Source organism: Protopterus annectens, chromosome 12.part0 (assembly GCF_019279795.1).
Source record: "Protopterus annectens isolate FY-2018-M chromosome 12.part0, PAN1.0, whole genome shotgun sequence".
NCBI lineage: Eukaryota > Metazoa > Chordata > Ceratodontiformes > Protopteridae > Protopterus > Protopterus annectens.
In genome coordinates, this window is record NC_056746.1 from 504,733,243 (window position 1) to 504,754,498 (window position 21,256).

General features: G+C 40.2%; 1 protein-coding gene across 3 annotated transcripts in view; it reads right to left on the reverse strand.

Annotated features, from left to right (window-relative positions):
• VWA3A (von Willebrand factor A domain containing 3A) overlaps positions 1-21,256 on the reverse strand; it is a 2,208,650-nt gene that overhangs the window by 244,733 nt on the left and 1,942,661 nt on the right. For all 3 annotated transcript variants that reach the window (XM_044089639.1, XM_044089638.1, XM_044089640.1), the window contains one exon: positions 1,592-1,736. In XM_044089639.1, the coding sequence (XP_043945574.1) occupies positions 1,592-1,736 (145 nt within the window). The remainder of the gene's footprint in view (positions 1-1,591; positions 1,737-21,256) is intronic.

The following is a 21,256-nucleotide window of genomic DNA, read 5'->3' on the forward strand; positions in this document are numbered from 1 at the left end:
GAGCTAAGATCTGATAAAGCTATTGGTTTACTGATCAGTACACATTTCCATCTTCACCTAAAGCAGTGACCTGAAGAATAAGGCTGTGCATACAATCCGTGGAACACAGTGTTCTCTATAGAATCACTGGTCTTAATGTCAGTGAGTGGATAACAAGCATGGTGATGTAAATTACAGCTACTACTCCTCTAAACTCATGTGGTTTGGGCATGATGTAACAATGCCTACTCTGTGACTGTCTTTACCATTTTCTGGGCATGATGCCCTTGAAGAAGGCCACAAGGCATATGTAAGGGCACACTGTAGGTGCTATCTCTCTCCTCTGACCATGGAACAATTAAGATTCCCACAAGATAAGTGGGAATGTAGGACTCTGAAAAATGGATTGCTCTGTCCTGCCTAGTCTGGTGCTTCTGTGACTCTCACCAGGACAAGTAAAGAAGAACAAGTGACTGTGCAAGTTCTGTGTTATCCATTTGTAGTAAAACAGAATATATTCAAACATTAGATACAGAAGAGTTGACTGAGATTCAACCAGAATTCAACACATAACTTAAGTGAGTCTAGCATGATATAAGCAGTTGTAAGACAGTAGAGTGACCTGGAAATACTTAATTATTAGATACCAAAATGAGACGTGCTGGTTGGCAGGGTTAGTCATGACCACAAAGACAGTACAGGCCAGCCACTGGCACTGTGCAGTGCCCAAGTAGGATTTTTCAGCAGTAGACACAATTATTGGTTAACTGAAGTAGAAGTAAGTATAAATGCATTGTTTATATTGTACCATGATACATTTTGAAAAGCAATGACTTATACCTAAATGTTTGTGAATTATGACCTTTGTATACATTTGTAAATATATTTGTGATTTTATACAATGATTTGAGAAGCATGATTTGGTACACTTTTTTTGTATTGTTAGTCTCACAGGTGCCACAGACAGCACACTCACCTTGCGTGCAGAAGGCTAGGGTTATATTCCCACATCAGGTGGATGGATTGCTGACACTGCGGTGCAGCATAAATGGGGGTGCTGCACTTCTGAGTGTGTTGTCCTTCTGTTGAGATACTAAACCAAAGCCCCATCTGATTGAGCTGGTAGTAGCTCAGGTGGCTGTAAAAGATCCCATGGGTTCTGTTGAAAAGAGTGGGGGAAGTTCCCCAAGGCTCTGGCCAAATTTCCCCTAGCAGTTTTGATACAACTTCAAGTATCTCCTCAAAACAGGCCACTAGTCTAGTGGGACTAACCTAGTCAACAAAGAAAGGATAAATAAATAAAATCCTAATGTGCCTTTTGGCTGAGTCGTGGCTAAAAAGGGTCCAAGGAGTACTCCACACTCCACCTCCCCATTAACAAACAAGCAAGTAAATAAAATAAGCAAAATGATCTAATAAAATTACAAGAAGAAGTCTGGAGGAGGTAGTCTGCACTTAAAGGCAAGACCACTATGCCAGAAATATTCTGTTGTGAATCTCTTCAACTTGTCAAATAACTGGAAGTAAATCTTATAGTCCAAAGCCATAGATCAGCCACCATCAGCAGCCATATTCACATATTGATAGGCTATGAAACAGTTACTGTACCTACCTGATACAATTAGTTCTCAGCTGTTCCCATATCAGAGAAGTTAGCTCCTTCTTGACATTTGACATATATGGATCCATAGAACCTGAAGTATCAAGCAAAATACAAACTTTCTTCTCTAAGACAGTTCCAAATAAACAACGACTTCCTGTTAAATAATACACAAGAAAAATTTAATCAGTGATATGAAACATGGGAGCATTGTGTTACAACAACAAAATGCAGCAAACAGAAACTCAGGCTGCTAAGACCAGAACTTGGTCCTTGTTACTCACCAGTAAGAAAGTGCCAACCTGTACAGGTGACTTAATTTTGGAAAGGAGCTTGGTTGTTTGTCAAGAAGCAGGCTGAATCTCAGTATCTCCTGCTTGGAAATATATGAGAGCAGCAAAAGACTACTTTGTTGTACCTCACCTTATTTAAAATACTCTGCTTCCAAAAGTGATGATTCAGATGCCTCTGTCACGCCAAGTGTGGATTGTTTGAAACTAGGTAACTCTGGAAGAGTTTTAAAATGCTATTTAGCAAACTGTCTGTAATAGAAAAAATGGATTGAAGGCAGGCTACAAGAAAGCGGGAATCTGTGTTGGTGTTTGTTACAACATTCCTTCCTTCAAAGGTGAAGGCCTGGGAAATCACTTAGGAGATTCTGCAATAAGACATTTGAAATCTTTTTGATGGAACTGGAGTTTGTGCATCTGTAAAACTATTGTTGGGACTTAATCATAGATACTGGTTGTTGAGTCTTTCAGCTTTTCCCGATTAGGGGTTGCCACAGCGGAACTCCGGTCTGCTAATGATTGGTAGTTGATTTTTACGTGCCGAGTTACCAGCCCTGATGCACAACCTTCAACGAAGGTACACCCATTCACGCATGTCTCCACGCAGAAGACGCTCTAGCTGAGAATCGAACCTGACAGCGTCTTACTGTGAGGTGACAACGCTACCGCAGCACCTTGGTGCAGAATTTATTTTACAAGTCACTTGAACTGACAATGACTCATGCTTATGCAGCTTTACGACTGACTTTGTAATTATGGATGAGCTTGCATTTTTTTTTTCTCATTTGATGCCTCATTACAAGCTTGCATTTCTAGGGACTTCTTCTCAGTCCAGTTGCTTTATTGCTTTTTACACAGACTTCACAAGACTTAGTATTGTGGTCAGGCCATAGAGAGAATAAACACTGTATCTAGAAGTCTTTAGGGGAGATTTGTATTTCAGCAGAACATCTGATAATACACATGGAAGGGGAATGCATACTCTCCTGATGAAAACTGCATTTTGTTGAAGATGTGGTGAAGACTTTCATGTATAAAAATAATGGTGCTTTTAGTAGAGATGAGCAATTAATACTGCACTTGAAACATGGCAGAGTAACTGACAGTTTCTCAGTCACATGAAGAAATGAACAGGGCATGGGTCAATTATATATGGAATCCTCAATACACCTTTCACCAGTACCTATGTTAGGGCAACATGAGAGCTAGCCTTCATAGGGAAATGGACAGTTATAAAACAAAAATGGCAGGCTCAATATAACTTTGTGGCAAGAAAGTCCAAATGTTAAGCCTTACTTTTACAATGACAAAGTGACCCCCCACCTGTTGTAAGATGTAACACTAATGAAGCATGTGAGAAGCAGCTCATGGACAACTAATATGAAGTGCTAGACTATTCATTAATATAGGTAAGATAGTGAGGGTGTGTGACACGAATAATGACGACATGGGATGTCTGTACCTGCACCTCTAAAAACAGCTAACCTGTATAAATGACAGGGCAATACTGTTCTCGCAGAGGCAGTTTGTTGTTTGAGCATTATTCATAAAACTGATTTTTGGATCTGCCAGAGAGTACTCCAGTGGGATAACTAAGGATAGGGTAAACCCTGGGAGACTGCCACTGTGATGAAGAGGGAAGGGTGTGTGAACAATATAGTTAATACACAACTATAGTGGGTAAATAATTCTCTTCTGCAGAACCTACTGTTCCACTAGCATTAACTTCAAAGTGTAAATCTAACATATTAATTACCTCTTGACACAGGTAGTGTGTGTGCTACATAATAAAATTTAACACTGCAACTCCATAGCAATAACTGAAGCATATTACTCTCAGTGACCCACTGCGAAATTCAGTTCAAACTGTACCAGAAGAATGCAACATATATATACTAATAACTGCACCTCAAAAAGAATATGCCACTAAGGTCAAGTACAGAACCGGATGTCATTGTTGTCTGCCCTACAAGAAGGACTCTTATCTAATGGTAACAAGTATTGATGGCTCAAACTGTAATAAATCTATTCAGACATTCAGGTGTACAGGTATATGACATACGCATGCTCAAAAGAACAGCTCACCTGTACACATGCAGAACTATCCCACTTGAAAACAGACAGTCGTAAGGAAACCAATTCACTTAAAGAAAACAAAAGAAAAGATTATTTACATTATTCCTAGCAAAACTTCAGATCTTTAGAAGCTTCTCAGTCAACAGGGTCCTCCACAAAACTCTCCTCCTGCAAACAAAGAGAATCATCAACCAAAATTTGCATTAATCTTCATATACGTCAGTTTTTTTCTTCAGAAGTCTTCTCTAACTCTCTGTTGACATTGACGGGCCACTGAAACAAGAACAGATCTTCCTCTCCTTAGGTCTCATTCATAAGAAGCAAGACATCAAGTAAGGAAGAGGTTTTCTTTGTTAAATCTGTTAAAAAAGGCAGTATTCTCTGAAAGTAAAATAGGGGTGGACACGTCTTTAAAAGATGTCAATAAAAACTTGCCATTAAAACTTAGTCCTAATCTGGACTAGATATCTTGACTATAATGGTTTGTTAAAGTGCAGCAAGGAAGTCCTGGATGAAAGAAACCTTGAAGGGCACAGCAGCAATAGCTATTGCTTTGGGTGAGTGGCTCAATATGGAGCATAGTCATCTTTGGTGATGGAGGATCAAACGGTTGTAGATTCTTCATCACATTAGGTGCTTGCATTCATTTTTCTATTACTGGCACTGCAATGCAGCATGGGTGAGGGGTGTGGATCCTGTACTCCTGAGTGTGCCATCCTTTGGATGAGACGTTAAACTAAAGTCCCAACTGACTAAGCTGGTTGTCATCAGGTAGATGCAAAAAATCACTTATCAAAAAGTGTAGGGGTACTTTATATTCTGTGTAGCAGTTAGTGCATAGGATTAAGGCTCTGAGCTGTTAATGTGTTGCTTCCTGTAGTCTAGAATTTGACTCTCTTGTTATCCATTTTTCCAGTGTATAACTCTGAGCAAGTCACTTAACCTGACAGTGCTCTGGGGCAACTGATAAATAGGATTAGGCTCATCAGTGGTCTTCTGGGCTGACTGCTTCATAGCTACCTATGAACAAATACAACTGCACAGGCAAGCTGATAAAGGAACTGAATACTGTACCTCTAGCACAAGCTCAATTCTACCACAATGACTAATCACACCAAAACAATAAACACATATAAAAGAAAATGCAATAAATAATACAGAACAGTTTTGTTTGGCATGGGGCCTTGTTCCTCTATGGATCTAGTTAATTTGACTGATGAACCAGAGTGTCAAACCGATATGGTCGAAACAATATGGTAGACAATTTAGTTTATCAATTAACTAAAAGAAGCAGGGGGCAAGCGCACACACACACACACACACACACACTGCTGATCTCTGCATCCATGCCAGCAGCAGACAGTGGTCATCCACCACATAGAAACACAGTTATAGATACACTCACATTAAACAGTCATGCACACTGAATCACAGCATCCAGTCAAACATTCTCCCTGCACATACACACACACACACACACACACACACACACACACACACACACACACACACACACACTCTCACTCGCTCTTTAACTGTACTGGCAAACTGGCAGAAAAGAATGGGAGATGAACCTTTACAGGAGGATCAGGAAGGTCAAGATATTTCACTCTCTTTTGCCACTGTTTTTTAACCATGGTGCATACAGCCTCATACACACTCACTTTTTAGAAAGGATGGATCCCCTGAAAGAATGGCATTCTCTGTCATAACAAGAGTCAGAAGAAAAAGGGCACTTAGTTAAAATCATGAACAGAGAAGCTGCCTCAGATTCCAAGTCAAATTCATGAGGATTAGCTCCCGTTACTGTTAGCAGATATTGATGCAAAGAAGGTAATTGATAAGAGTTTGCAGGGATTTGTGCTTCCAGACAGAATAGTGAGGTTAACTAGGAAGATATATGAAGGGTCATAAGCAAGAGTTAAAGTTGGAGCATTTCTGTCTGCCAAGTTGTGTGTGAAAAGAGGAATCAGTCTGAGGTGTCCTCTTTCCCCTTTGTTATATGCCCTATATTTAGAGTCATTGGCAAAGAAAATAAGGGACTCACAAATTCAAGGGTATAACTGGTACAATAATCAAGAGTAATTAGCCTTTGCGATTTCCAATAATGGCATTATGATAAAATGTTGCTAGCTAAGTGTTTCCCATGGAAAAGTTTACAAAATAGTCAGGAAAGAAATTTAACTTATCTCTGTAAGCCTTTGGAACATAAATTGCAACTTGTATGTAGAGGAGAAAAAAATGCATTTGGTGGTACACCATGAACCATGCAGGAGAATCAACAAAGCAATGCACTCAAAGATGAATTGAGTGAGTTGGGGAGAAATATTGCTGAACTATACTCTGAAGTGGTGAAGACTGGTGACTCCCTGATGGATTGTATAAAAAAGACTATAATAACAGAACTGACAAAATGAAGTCCACATTATCATCTCATGCCAATGACTTGGTAGTTTTGAAAGATGGAGAGAAGGATACCAACCAATGACTCACTGAATGGGAAGCAGCAAAAGAAAAATCAGTAGAAAAAAAATCCAAGAAATGGAAGACTGGGAGAGGAGAGAATACTTACACTTAACAAACGCTCCTGAAAGGGTGGAAGGCAGAGAGTGATTTCCTGAGCAGATGAGCAAATGAACAGTGCTGGCGAAAGAGGAGATATTAATAGACACACAGTATGCATGACTGCCAGGTTCGCACAGCATTTCCCTTGAATGATTGTCATTAAAGTGCGGACATAAAAATTAAAAGAACAACCTATGTCTCCTGTGGAGGAAATGAGAAATCTCTTCTGATCAGACAGCAAATGGTGTTCATCAAACATGACTTTTTCTTGGGGACAAGAATTAAGAGGGTTAAATTCACACAATATTTCAAAAAATGTAGACAGCTCAACTTTTAAATTTATATACCCTGCAATCTTCAGGATTCTTCCACAGGGTTTTAAAACATATCTAGAACTGGACCTCATAGATGAAAACCTAGCGACATACAATGGATGCAATTATCAAATAAAAGTGTGGAGGAGGAACCTCATGGTTGAGGTACCCAGTTAAACAAGATGGTAAACAGTGCCTTGGGACAGAGCGCAGTTAGGCCATTCATAGTCCTTTGACAAAAAATGGCAGAGAGGCAAAAAAAGTGGACTGCAACAGTAAGAGGATTTGGGAAAAACTTATCAGGGCAGAACAGAAAGCAGTGCTAGAAGCATTGTTGGAGAAGGAGGTTCCCAAATAGGACTGAGCACTGTAGTGCAAAACAGAAGTAGCAAGAAATAAAGTTGAAGGAGGAACTTCCACAACAAATCGGACATGGCTGGGCTCACAAGGGACATTGACTTTATGCTGATATATCTAGTAAACTAGCTCTTAATGCAATGGTAATGCTGGAAATGTGATCTAAAAAGTGTGTGTATACTTGTTCTATCTGAAAGAAGGTGGAAGATTGGGAAAGTATAGCAATATAAAAAGAGGGGGAAGTGGAAATGCATGAAATATGAGGGAATGGCTAGTAGAGGGGGATATGACACTGGAAAATAAACATTGCCAAATAGGTGCATTTATACAAAATGGGAATGTGAGGTGGCAGATTAAATACAGAAGCAGAGCATTTTGCTGCTTGTTAGACCTCCACAAACCATGGTTGAATATAAAGGGGTAGCTTTCACTAACTGAAGTTAATAGGATGAGAAATTGTACACTCTACAGCAACACGAGAGATTATTGCAATGACTACAGACACAAGAATGATACAGCGAAGGTAGAGGTGAATTGCAGGCTTAGGATTAAATCACACCATTGTAATAAGTTGAGCATACATAAATTGAACTAAACAGAGTAATTTGTTATAGTGTAGGAGGAGATACAACCAAGCAAACAATGGCTAAAAAAGAGCACCCATTCTTAGAGCAACTGCTCACAAACCTATGGAAGCATAACTTGAAAGGGAGGGAACTGTATATACTACTATACATAGTTATATATACTTGTTCAGAAAGTTTAGTTCTTAATAGTTAATTTAAGCTGCATAAAAAAGAACACAGTTGAGAAGTTTTTACCAACTATATAGGCATCACACAAACATGTAAGAATGGTCAAACAAATGGTGTTGGGGAGAGAAGACCAGGAATACCTAAGGAAAGCCATAAGAAGGTGGCGTGGAATAGACTATACTTATTATTGACATGGAATATAAATGGCCTCTAGGATGACAATAAAAAGTAAGGCCTTAGTATCCTATCAACTGCAAGGAAAATAATCATCAATAATTGGAAAACCGAACAGACTCCAACACTGAAAGAATTAATAACTATTGCAATGGGCATTTGTCGTTTAGAACTTCTAACAATTAAGATGAGAACAACCAGAATTACCACTTCTTAAAACATCTGGATGAAACTTAAAGATCTGCTAAATAAACAGTCACAAACTTGTTAGTAATAAGTTTTTTTCTCAAGAATATCTAGAGTTTTAGATATATAGTGACACCCTGTAAATAGTTGTTTTAGTTACGTTTGCTTTTTATTTCATATTTGTTTACATTTATATATATATATATATATATATATACACACACACACACACACACACACACACACACACACACACACATGTATATTAAATGTTATAGTTTGTTACAATCTGTTATTTATTTGTTAAAATGAATAAAAATATTTAAAAAAGTAGGGCCTTATTAAATCTTAAAAACATGAGATTTGAATTGATTCTGATACAGGAAACCCACTTAAACCAAAAAGAAAGTGAGGGGTATTTGTCCTGCTAAAAGAAACTTAAACCTTAAAATAGAAAATAGTGTAATGGATATACTGGGAAGATATGTACTCATGATAGGAAATTGGAGGAACAAAACTGTAACATTTGGCAATATATATTTTCTACCTAGAATGACAAGGGAACATATGAGATAAATATAACAGAATTTCAACAAAGCTTGTTAATAGTAGGTGCAAATTGGAATGTGGTGTGTCCTATAAGGAGGCAGAATACAACTCCTGAAGTTAAATTTTTGAAAAATGCGTTTGACCTAGGAAAAATGGAGCCTACACATATTATGCTGGAAAATATGATAGCTGGTCCAGACTGGAGAGATTTTACACTCCAGAGGAACAGGTATATTTGGTCACTGGAATACCTATGCACCCCAGATTTCTTTCAGATCATGCACCAGTGGAATATGTCATACAATACCCTATTCCTCTCATTATAACACTGGAAGGCAGAGTGCTGTTGGTGGTTGATACCACATGAGACAATTGGGATAAAAAGTATCTGGAGGATTTACTGATGCAAATAGAAGCAGATCAGGATACTTGTATAGAAACATGGAAAGTAGTTAAGAGTAGGCTTAAAACAATTCTGCAAGAACAAGAAAAGAGAAAATGGGATGATAGAGTTAGAATGGGGATACAAAACTAGGAAAATATAAAGAGACCCCAGTAAAAGGGGTACAGTTAACTAGGGCAGAACAACAAGAGCTGTCAAGGGTTAAGAACAAATGGGAAAAACACATTGAAGACCAGATAATAAGAAACAGGCTAGCAAGAAAATTGCAGTGTTTAGCCAACACACCTAAACTTAAAAAGAAACTAGCCCAGAGGTTTTGTGAGCGGAAAGTGGGGAGGATACTGGGAAAATTAAGAAAAATCTCAAACAGGTGGCCTAACTAGAGACCCAGAGCAGATGGGAAGGGTGTTTAGAACATTCTAAGAACAACTATACTCAGAGCAAAGAATATGTGATAGCTGTAAATAACAGCTATGTGCAATTAATGGCTGGGATGACTCCTAAAATGCTAGGAAGAGATGTGGGAAATAATCTAATTAATATCAGAGGGAAATTATTAATCAGATAAAGAAACCAGCTAGTGGGAAGTCACCTGAATGTGGTGGAATTCCAGTGGAACTATGTACAGAAGATGGCAGGTGAGCACTTGATTGATTTATGGACAAGACTCTTTAGTAAGATATTAGAAAGTAAGAAAATCCCTCAGACCTGACAGGAAGCAACAATATTAGTTATTCCAAAGCAAGGCCAATACCCCTCTTCTCCGAACTCCTACAGATCCAGTGCAGTCTTAAACCAGGATTATAAAGTATTTTGGGGTATAATACCAGACAGAATAGCAGGAATACTAACAAATTTAATAGAGACAAACCAGTGCAGGTTTATCAAAGGAAGACAAACATCTGACAACATACTTTTGATAAACATGATTCAGAGAGAAGCACAGGACCATTGTTAGTAATGGGGATAGATGCCAAAAAGGGCATTTCATAAGGCACACTGAGCCTGTCTGTAGGCAATATTACTAATATAATATAATAATTAATATTGCTATTAGTAGTCCCCTTAGAATTAATACAGATATGTATAGGAGAGCTAAAGCATGAATAAAGGTGAATGGGAGAATGACATCACAATTTCCCATACATAGGGTACAAAGCAGGGATGCCCCCTCTCATCCTTATTGTTTGCCTTATATTTAGCGCAATTAGTAAATAAAATAATGCAATAGATGATAAAGGGATGGACATTAAAAAATAAACAATGTAAGTCAGCAATGTTTGCTAATGATGTGATAATCCTTTTGGCTGAACTGGACAGAGCTTCACCCCATTTATGGAAGATATTATGACTATTTAAGAGTATGGCTGGCTATAACATAAACATGGAAAAGATGAAAGCTATCTTTGTAAATTATGCACTATCTTAGGGGATAATACAAAGTTTTCCAAATCTACAGAGGCATTATAAGATGAAATATCTGGGAATGCAGATACTGACAAAATTCTAAGATTCCCTGGAGGAAACATGGGGAGAGACACATGGGAAAATTAGGGACCGGATAAGAAAATTGGAAATAGTGAATACTGATCTGGACCAGGGAATCCAAGTGGTCAGAATTTTCATAGTTCTATTAATCCTATATATTGGACAGGCATTCCATTACCTTCCAGAGAAGAAAAGACGGGAGAGCCTTAATAAAGACATTTCCAAGTACATTTGGGGTGGACAACAACTACAATGATTAGCTGTCCCAAACTTAGAAGATTACTACATTTCTGCCCAGTTAAGAGTGATTTATCAACTGCAAAATGAAAGTTATGTATCTAATTGGAAAGAAATGGTTTTGATACCAATACAAAATGTACTGGGAGAAGGATAGATATTTGGACTATCTTAAAATCATAAGATAAAAGCACTGGAGAATAAGATGAAAGGGGTGAAAGGAAAATGGTGGAATTTTGAACTATGACCAATAGGCTGCTGTAAGCCAGGATTCAACATAGACACAACATTAACAAAACAATGGAATTTAAAGGAGGAAAATGTTAAGTAGTGGGAGCATTTAAGAAATGGAGGACAGAGACTGACATAGGAGGAGATATCCCAGAGTTATGGAATCAAGGCCAAAAAATGGATGCTATATGAAGGATTGTTAGGTATACTAGAAAAATATGCAAAGGAAGTAATAAAAAATGGGTAGAAAAATCTCAGTACAAATATTAGTGGAAGCCAGGCTACAGCAAGCAAGTGATAAGAAGTTAGTGAGCAGGTTGTAAAAAGCATTAAAGCGGGAAGGGGGAGTAGTCTGAAATGCTCTCGAATACTGATATCAAAATGGGGAAAGGCCACAGGTGCAACAAGTGGAAAAGATAAATGGCTGAACATTTGTATAATACCATGGAAATTAATGAAAACTAGCAAATTCAGGATTTTGGGATGAAAGTGTTTACATAAGTATTTTTACACACCAAACAGACTTAATAAAATGTTCCTAGGGGTAGAAGTAGGATGCTGGAGGTGTAATCTGGGCAATTTGGGAAATTGGAATCATATGTTTTGGAGTGATCCCAAACTAGAAAAATTTCATAAGGATCGATATCAGGATATAAAGTGTATTTTGAAGAATTCCTGGGACACAAATGAGCAGGACTTCCTGTTAAATTAGATAGTGGAGCAGCAATCTCAAAAATGTAAAAATGATTTAGTCTTGTTCTTTTGGACTTAAGGTTGCCATCCCTCCTGTTATCAGTAAGACACTCATGGGTCGAGCTACCTCATTCCACTGCCTGCTCTGTAAAGTAGTAGGACTTTAAAAGTTCCACTTTTCAGTGGCTCTAAATCGCCACAGAAAAGCTGCAAATACTTCAGTTTTTTCCACGGCAATTCTGTTATGTCACCAATGGTGACAAACCTGGACCTGCAGGCAGAGCTGTTCCCTGTTTGATCCAGGTGTTGTAAATCACGCAGCAGTTGGCCGCAACTCGTGAAGGGGCAGGGATTCATCCAGGAAGAGCCTTGCAAACTAACTACACTGAATTTCTGAATAGCAGAATTGCTAGAACAGCATTCAAATCACTTGGTGTTTTTTTCTGACATTTTCACAATCGTATATTGTCGGCGATGGAAATCTGCTTTTACCAGTGGGGTCTATAGATTTTCAGCTTAAGGATGTACAACTGTTTAAATGTATTGCTTTTGATGGTGGCTCAGGTTTTGACAGTTAAATGAGAACTGCAATGTAGTGTTTTCTTTGAAAGCTAAGCACATTAAAGAGATGTTTGTGTTTTGGAGCTTGATTTTGAGGTACTTTTATTGTAAAATCTATTGCCATTTTCTAGTGTATTCCCAGTGAGTAAAAGCATTCAATAACCTGCTAACTTTCTTCAAAGTAGAAAAGTGGTGGTTGTTGTTACATTTGTAGTATATTTTTTCTACTGTTGTGATTTCATCAATAAAAATGGACCACATGGATGATGGAATTATTTAGTTGCAAAGTTGGAATGACAGTTGAGATTTAGTAAATGTGTCACTTATTCTTGTAGTTTCATTATGGAAAGAATTTGGTTGTCCGTTTCTGTTGCTTCGGTATTTTCAGCGCTGTGGTGGAAAGTTACGGGTCAGGTTCAGGTAAGTGTGCGATTGAACGCGGGTTAGGTTAGTTAGGGTGCGGGTTAGGTATGTGTGCGATTGTGTGGACGTGAGGGTTAGGGCAGGTTAGGTGAGTTAGGGGTACGGCGCAGGTTAGGTATGTGTGCGATTGTGTGGACGTGAGGGTTAGGGTGGGTTAGGTGAGTTAGGGTGCGGGTCAGGTAAGTGTGTGATTGTGTGGACATGAGGGTTAAGGCGAGGTAGGTGAGTTAGGGTTAGGGCGCGGGTGAGGTGAGTGTGTGATAGTGACGGACCTTAGGGTTAGGGTTTGGGTTAAGGTAAGTAGATAGTTAGTGGTGTATGCATAGTTTAGTGTAGGGTTAGGTGTAAAATTTTAGGTGTATGTGTGTGGATTGCTGTTTGTTTCGTGTGCTTGTGTTGTATGTATGTGTTTTGGAACAGCAATTTTTTTCCCTAGGAATAAAATCGCTGTTCTATATGTTCGACGTTTTCAGCTTTTGCTGAATAGGGGTCGATATTAGAACATTGAAGTTTTGAAACTTTGATGTTCTAATACAGATCCCAAATAACAAGGGAGGGAAACATCAGAGTAGGATAAGGCCAAGCAGGAGTTTAGACTGGAGGTTAGAGACTGCCTTCCCTACCAGGGAAAGATAACACAGTATAGGCAAAGTGAAAGAGATAGGGCAGTGTTAAATGGAAGACTGGCTCTGGTTGACTTTATAATTGAGTCTAAAAGGGAATCTGTGGTTAAAAAGGAGATGATTAATAGGGCATATAAAGTAATTCATAATAACTACAAGAATCAATTAGATGAGGTTAGAAAAAACTGGGGAATGAAAATAGAAAGGCAATATACAAAAGGAACAATGGGAGGATATTTGTATGACTCCCAAGTACACAACAAATCTAGAAGACTGCATTTCTGCATGGACTTGGTTGCACAATTTTTATACTTCAAGGAGACTCCAGAGAATTCTTTAACAAGAACCTCGCCATGGCCTTCAACACCATCCCCCACTCTGGAATCATAGATAAACTTACTAAGCTGGGCATAAATCCCTACATCACTCGATGGGTTGCCAACTGGCTTAATGACAGAACCCAGACAGTAAAAGTAGCTGACTCCAAATCCAGCTCCAGACAGGTGACAAGTGGAGTACCTCAGGGTTCAGTCCTGGGACCGCTCTTGTTTGGCATCTACTTCTCTGAAGTACAGGCCAACACTAAGGGACTCTGACTAACAAAGTTCGCAGATGACTGCAAACTGGGAGCCATTATTGAATCCCCAAATGATGTGGATATTCTACAAAAGGGCCTTACAGAAACAGATGCTTGGTGCCAGAGCCATGGGCTCAAGCTTAATGCCAAGAGATGTATAGTTATCCCCTTTGGGAAAAACAATGTACCCATGAATTACCACATAGGTGGCAGTACACTAAACACCAAAAGTGTGATGAGAGACTTAGGGACACAGGTGAACAGTGGTCTCACCTTCAATAACCACATTGCCACAACAGTCAGGAAATCCTTCTATGTGGCACACCTCATCACTAAGGGCTTTTCATCCAAGAAAAAGGAGGTTATTGTCCCACTGTACTCATCCCTCATTAGACCCATTATAGAGTACAACACCCCGTTTGGTATGTACCTCACAAGACATCTGCAACAGCTGGAAAGGCCGCCGAAATACCTCACTAAAAGAATCACAGGCCTAAAGCAGATGCCCTATGTTGACCGTCTAAAAAAACTCCAGCTATACTCTGTGGCATATCGTCTACTCAGAGGTGATCTCTGCTTAACATACAAGGCCATGTCAAACCCTGAGCTGTTGGACATGCTCCACTTAAAGAAATTCCAATCCCTCAGAGCCACATGCTCCAGGGATCTAAACCTTTTCATCACAATGAACAAAACATGCTGGAGGGATAGGGTCCTGACCCAGAGACTCCCCATACTCTGGAATAGACTGCCCATACATGTCAAGCAGAGCGCCTCCATGGCCCTCTTCAAAAGGAACCTTGACGATTGGATGGGAGATAGGAAATTCACCTTGGGGATCACGTCAGTTGCCCTGCTAGATAGGGGTCCAGGGAAGTAAATATTGTGGGAAGAAATATCCAGGGAATTTTTATAGCTAGGCTTGTATAGGCCCTAGGCCCGATAGCCTAGTACCTACCTATGAACCTATGAACAGGAAGACTGCAATTGTTGGAGGTGTGATAAAAAATAGTGGGTTACTTGGGAACATTTTTTTTTTTGAATATAACAAGTTGGTAGATTTTGAAAATTCCCTGCAGGTTACCATGTCATAAATGTTGGCAGACCAAATTATTGTAAATAAGGAAATAATCCTTTTGAGCTGGGAAATATACACTGAATTGCCTAGACAAACTAAGCCCCTAATAAGTTTAAAACAGTTGACTCTAAAAAAAGCAATTACTAGAAAATGGAAATTAAATGCTAAAGCAGCTAGTTGTAACAAAATGATTGTATGTTTTAAAGAAGATAAAAGACTTGGAGATGGGATCTTTAGAAAAGGAAAGGAGCAGACTACATAGAAAAAAATGGAATATGTCGGAAAATATGTACAAAATGATGTTCAGGAGGAGTGAAATTTCAAGGAAGGCAGGACTCGAGCACTCTAAGTAATGTTAAAATGAATAATAATTGTTAGGGCATAGACTACATGATCATAGGAAGTTACTAGGCTAAGGGCCTTGGCCAAGTTCTACCCATATTTCCACGATCAGCACCTAATGTCCGTGTCCAAGAGGGACACAGGTGGAACCCCTGGGGTGAATTTATGGTTACCCATCCAATCGCCCAGATTGCATTTGAAGAGGGCCAATGGGGTACTCTATTTGACATGAAATCTGTTCCAAAGGTGTGGTAATCTCTGGGAGACAAATCTGTCCCTCCAGCAAGTTCTATTAATGTCACATACCACGTTAGAGTCTTTAGAGTGAGTAACCCGTGTACTATTTGACTTGAGGATATGCAGCATTTCCAATAAAGCAGGGTCTGAGATTGCCTTATATACAAGGCAGAGATAGCCTCTAAGTAGTCTGTATGAAACAGAATAAAGTGACAGTGATTTTAGATGATCGATATAGGACAGATGCTGAAGACCTTGAATTTTACTTGTGAGGAACCTTTGTGGTCTCTCCAATTGCTGTAGGCCCTTGGCAAGGTACATACCAAAAGGGGATGTACCCAGTTATTGGCCTGATAAGGGAAGAGTACAGGGAGGTTATAACTTCTTTTTTTCTAGAGGCAATGCCCTTACTTATCAGATGATCAATATAGAATGCCCTTCTTACCACTATGGAGACATGGTGATCAAATGTAAGACTGCTGTCAACCTGTATGCCCAGGTATCTCACCAATGAGTGCATACTTAGGGTGTTGCTATTGATGTGGTAGTTAACAGGAACATCGCTCTTACTGAAAAGGATGATGATACTTTTTTTGCATTGAGTTTAAGGCCATGACTTTGGCACCAATCATTTGTTTGTGTAAGACCCTCTTGCAGGATGTTCACATCATTTGGAGATTCTATGACAGTTTCTAGTTTGCATTCATCAGCAAACTTTGTCAGCCACAAACCTTTAGTTTTTGCTTGCACTTCGGAGAAATAGATTCCAAACAGTAGAGGTCCCAGGACAGATCCCTGTGGAACACCACTGGTTACGGGTCTGCTGTTGGAGGTGGAACACATATAGTCAAAATAGGCAAATCCATCAGTGAGCCAGTTAGCGACCCATCTAATGATATAAGGGTTGATACCTAGGTGGGTGAGTTTGTCAATGATGTCTGAGTGAGGAATAGTGTTTAAAGCCTTGGCCAAGACTAGGTAGGCTGTATGCACAGATTTCCCCTCGTCCAGAGTGTTGGTGACTGTCTCAAAGACGTCCACCAGGTTTAACAGGCATGATCTCTCTTTGACAAATCCAAACTGAGTAGGGTCAAGTGTTTGGAGATTACCTAGATCTTTGTTGATAAGATCCATGATGATTTGCTCCATGGCTTTGCAGATAAGGCTAGTCAGGCTAATAGGTCTATAGTTCCTGGGGTCAGTGGAAGCACCACCTTTGTGAAAGAGAATAATGGTGGCCATTTTCCATTCAGCTAGGATGAAGCCAGTACTTAGACTATGATTGAAAAGAGTACCCAATGGTGTTGCCAGTTCTTGTTGGAGCCTATATAGGATGCAGCCAAGGATGTTATCAGGTCCCATAGATGCTGTGTTTTTGGCCTTAGAGAGAGTGTTTACAACCTGCTCTTTAGAGATACAAGGTAGGGGGCAGGTGGTAGGGATGTCATGGGGTACATGTGGTTGGGACAGGAGTGTGAAGTTTTCACAGAACCTGTCTGCTAACAGGAAGCTATGTTCACAGGCTCAGTATATGTGGCATCATTAACTACCAGTTCGGCACAAATCCAGAACCACAGATACATAGCTCTGTTTTGTCAAAAACAACACAGTAACTTCAATCTCAAACATGTTAACAGCAGTATGGGAGTGCTGGAAAATGGAATTGGGGCAACCACCTTTTCTCTATTTAATATTTCAGTCTTTAGAATGTAACATTTTTGACTACTAATTCTGTGAGTCCACTGACTGTGAACACGTCATGCTGAAATCTACTATCTGTGAATCTGAAAATCACCTTTTACCACTGTTATGTGACCACGGGGCTTGTATGTTAGGGGGTTCTGGGACAATCTCCCCTCATAAGGGGAGTGCTGGAAGGCTTAACCCTCTACATAAAAAAATAAATCTGTTTCAAGTTCAGCGAAAGTGGAATGCAATGTAATGTGTTTGCAGTAAGTAGATTCTGGATTCAAGGTAATAGAGTTCATAGACTCATCATCAGCTGGGATGGTCTATTACCATTCTGCCTAAAAGGTAGAAGTACACCCCTAGAATAATGTCTCAGTGATACCTGTGCACTCCACTTCATAAATAAACTTGTAAATGACAAGTGCCCTGATGCGCTTTTCTGTGACTGACCACTTAGCTAGTTAAGTAGTAGATACCTCAATGATCCCAGGAATGGACTTTTTTCCTTTTACACTGATGACTTTATATGAGCCTAGAATCTCTGATCACTGCTAGAAATGAAGGAAGCATGCTGTTAGCTTCAAGGTCTTCAGATCCAGGGGAGGTTCCCAGAAAGGTGGCTCAACAGAGCTCGATAATAATCCAACATCCAAGGAGGACGCAGTATATGATGCCAGAGGAAGGGGAACCATACTTGCCAGGGCCAAAATAGACCAATGAGGATTATTCTAGCCTTGCACATTCTGGCTTTATGAATAAATTTCATTATCAATGATACGGGAGGAAAGGCATACAGAAGTTTCAGGAGCCAGTTGTGGACTACAGCATCCCTGTGTAACTGACTCTGTGCAGGGATCAGGATAAAATAACTGCTACACTTGTTGTTTAGGTATAAAGCAAGGTTGGTCCCAGTAACTGAAGATGTGATTCACCACTGTCTGATTGAGGGACCACTTGTGAATCACAAGGATGGACCTGCTTTACTTGTCTGCCAGCACATTGGAAGCCCCCGGGATATGTGTTGTTTTGAGAAAACAATGGGAAGACATCACCCACTGCCACACTCTCATGGACTCCCAGTATACTGGGTATGACTGGGTTTCCCCTTAGTTGTTGATTACCAGACTACTGTCATGTTGTCTGTTTGGAAGGAAACCACACCCTTGGGGCGACAGTCCTGAAAAGCCTGCATCGCATAGAAGTCTGCTCTCATCTCCAAGACATTGATGTGAAGACTGGCCTCTAATTGTGACCAAGACTCTTGGACCATGTTCCCTTTTTAATGTCCCCCAGGAGGGAAGCATCTTACCTTGGCCACTGGAGGAGATGGGGAGAACTGTTGACTTTACAAAACTGCTGAAGAAGTCAACCAGCATCTAATGTGGGATCTGCAAATGGGCACTGGATGAGCCTTGAGTATGAATGAAGAGGGTGCAGTAGTTGGGACCATTGTACTGATATTATCCATTGCAGGACCCTCGTGATATCTAACTAGGAGAACTAATGTTATCATCAAGACCATCAGTCCTAGAAGCCAGAGAATGAATCTTGCAAAAGAAGAGGGATGTTGGAGAACCTGAACAGCTACCTGACACAACAAAGAGTTCCTGGACTCTGAAACTTTGGCTATTTGACTGATTGTATCCAGGTGGCATCCAATGAATTATATCTGCTGTGTAGATGTCAATTGACTATTGATTAACTGACTATAATACCTAACTTATGAACAAGTTGGAGCAAGAGTTCCCACTGTTTGATCAGAATATCCCTGGCTGGGAAAGTAAGGAGCCTGTCATTAAAGTACGGAAACACCCAGTACCTAGCAGTCTTAGATACATTGCTGCTACTGCCATGTATTTTGTGAACACCTGGGAGGCTTTGGTGAGAACATAGGGCAGAGGCCTGAACTGGGGCTGATTGGCTCCCAGTCAGAAATGGAGACATCTCCTGGACTGTCTCACTATCTTGACAAGGTAGTAGGCATCCTGGAGATCTATGGGGCACATTCTTCTGGAGAAGTAGAACTGACTGAACTGTGACCATCTGGAACTTTGTCTGTTTTAAAAACTGACTGAGGTGACTTAGATCCCAAATTGACCTGAGATCTCCTGTCTTTTTTTGCAACTAAAAATAACATTGAATAGACTCCAGATGCTAACTGGTCTGGGGGTACCTGCTGTATGACTTTTTTCCAATGGCTTTGAAATTTCTGATATTGTGAATTCCACCTGAGAAGGACTTGGTGATTTCCTTTGTCATGACCCTCTGAAAGCAAGTCATATGGGCAAGGTAGTTCAGCACTCTAAGGGCAAAAGTCACTGACACAAGTCCATTTCCCAAATCTGTCCAGAGCCCTTGACTCTCTGTTAGGAGGATGGACAGATGTACTCTCTTCCTATAGTTCTTTCTTCGTGGCTGCCACCAAAACCATGGCATCTATCAGGGGGTTTTGCTCCACTGTGGTCTGTTTTTTGATGCAACTAAGATTTTGTCTGGTTTCTTCAGAAATGGCTCTGCAGTATCAGGATCCTTCCATGCTCACTAAGCTACCAGATCTATGAGTGCATCAACAGGTGGTACCATCGAAGAAGTAGAAGAGACAGCTCCAAAACCTCGAGGAACACAGACTCTTAAAGGGAGGGTGTACCAATGGACCACCCTCTCTTTGTTCAATCAATTCCAGAATGTTACCAAAGGCAACGTCTTCCAGAGGGAATTGTGGGGAACCTTCCCCATCATCCAAGTCTGTGTCAACTGTGAATGACTCCAGGGAGGAGTCTAAATGTGTCCTCTTGCATGTCTGTTTCCTAAGACCCTGTCTCATTGGGATGTCTGTAGAAGAATCAGAATCAGGCTTGTGAACTCATGTGGTAAGCAACCCCAATACTGAATGATGTTGATTGTCCCTGTCGATCTGGATATGCAGAGTCAGGTGCAGGTCCAGTAGGGGTTGGGATGGAGCAGAGCACAGAGAAGACACCTCTTCTCCTGGCCTAGCAAAAACCGTTTAGAATGCCTTGAAACCCAAGGTGGAAATCAGAGACAAAGAGGAAGCCCTCCAAGTGAAATGAGGTACAGGTAAAGCCTCTCCTACTCCAACCCTCCCCAGCTCTGAGGCTGGCAACAGAACTGAGCTACCAAGCACTGAAGCTCCAAGAGGAAGAGATGGATCTGAAAGCTTTGGAGATGCTGCAATCCCCTGGGTCTCAGCCCTAAGACTTTGGCTCAGTGACTCATTCTAATTCTGACATAATTGGAAATGAGTGAGTAAGGGAAACTGTCAGAGTCAAAGTCAACAGGACTATCGGTTCTGATGTGAGTTCTTCAGGTATACTCAGTTCTGTGGGTATAGGATCTGATAGTTGGACTGGAATAGGAGATACCAAAAAGAGGAGGACTTGGACATATACCCAGTGCAACTGATAGGGTCAGTGCAGGGAGAACCCCTAGTTAGATCTGCATCCAGAGAAATCTTTGCATCATCCTGTTGATGTCTGCCCTTGGTACAACTCCTCAGTGAAAGGAAGGACATCAGTAATGGATGACAATGACAGTGGTCTCGAAAGATGCCTCTCTTGCAAAAAGGGAAAATGGAATTGAGGACTGACTGGCTCCAAGATGTCAGATCCAATGGTTTTGGTATGTTTGGTGCCAGATCCAAACGTTTTGATGGATCTTGGGACTGTTTCTGGGTTTTTCTGATTTTCTGTCATAATCCTTGTCTTTATTTCTTTCTCCCTCTCTCTTTCTTTTGATTTTGGTTTCTCCACTCTTTTAGCTGGAGAGACAGAAGGAGTAGATGTAGGGGTTGAAGACTGACTAGGGGCAC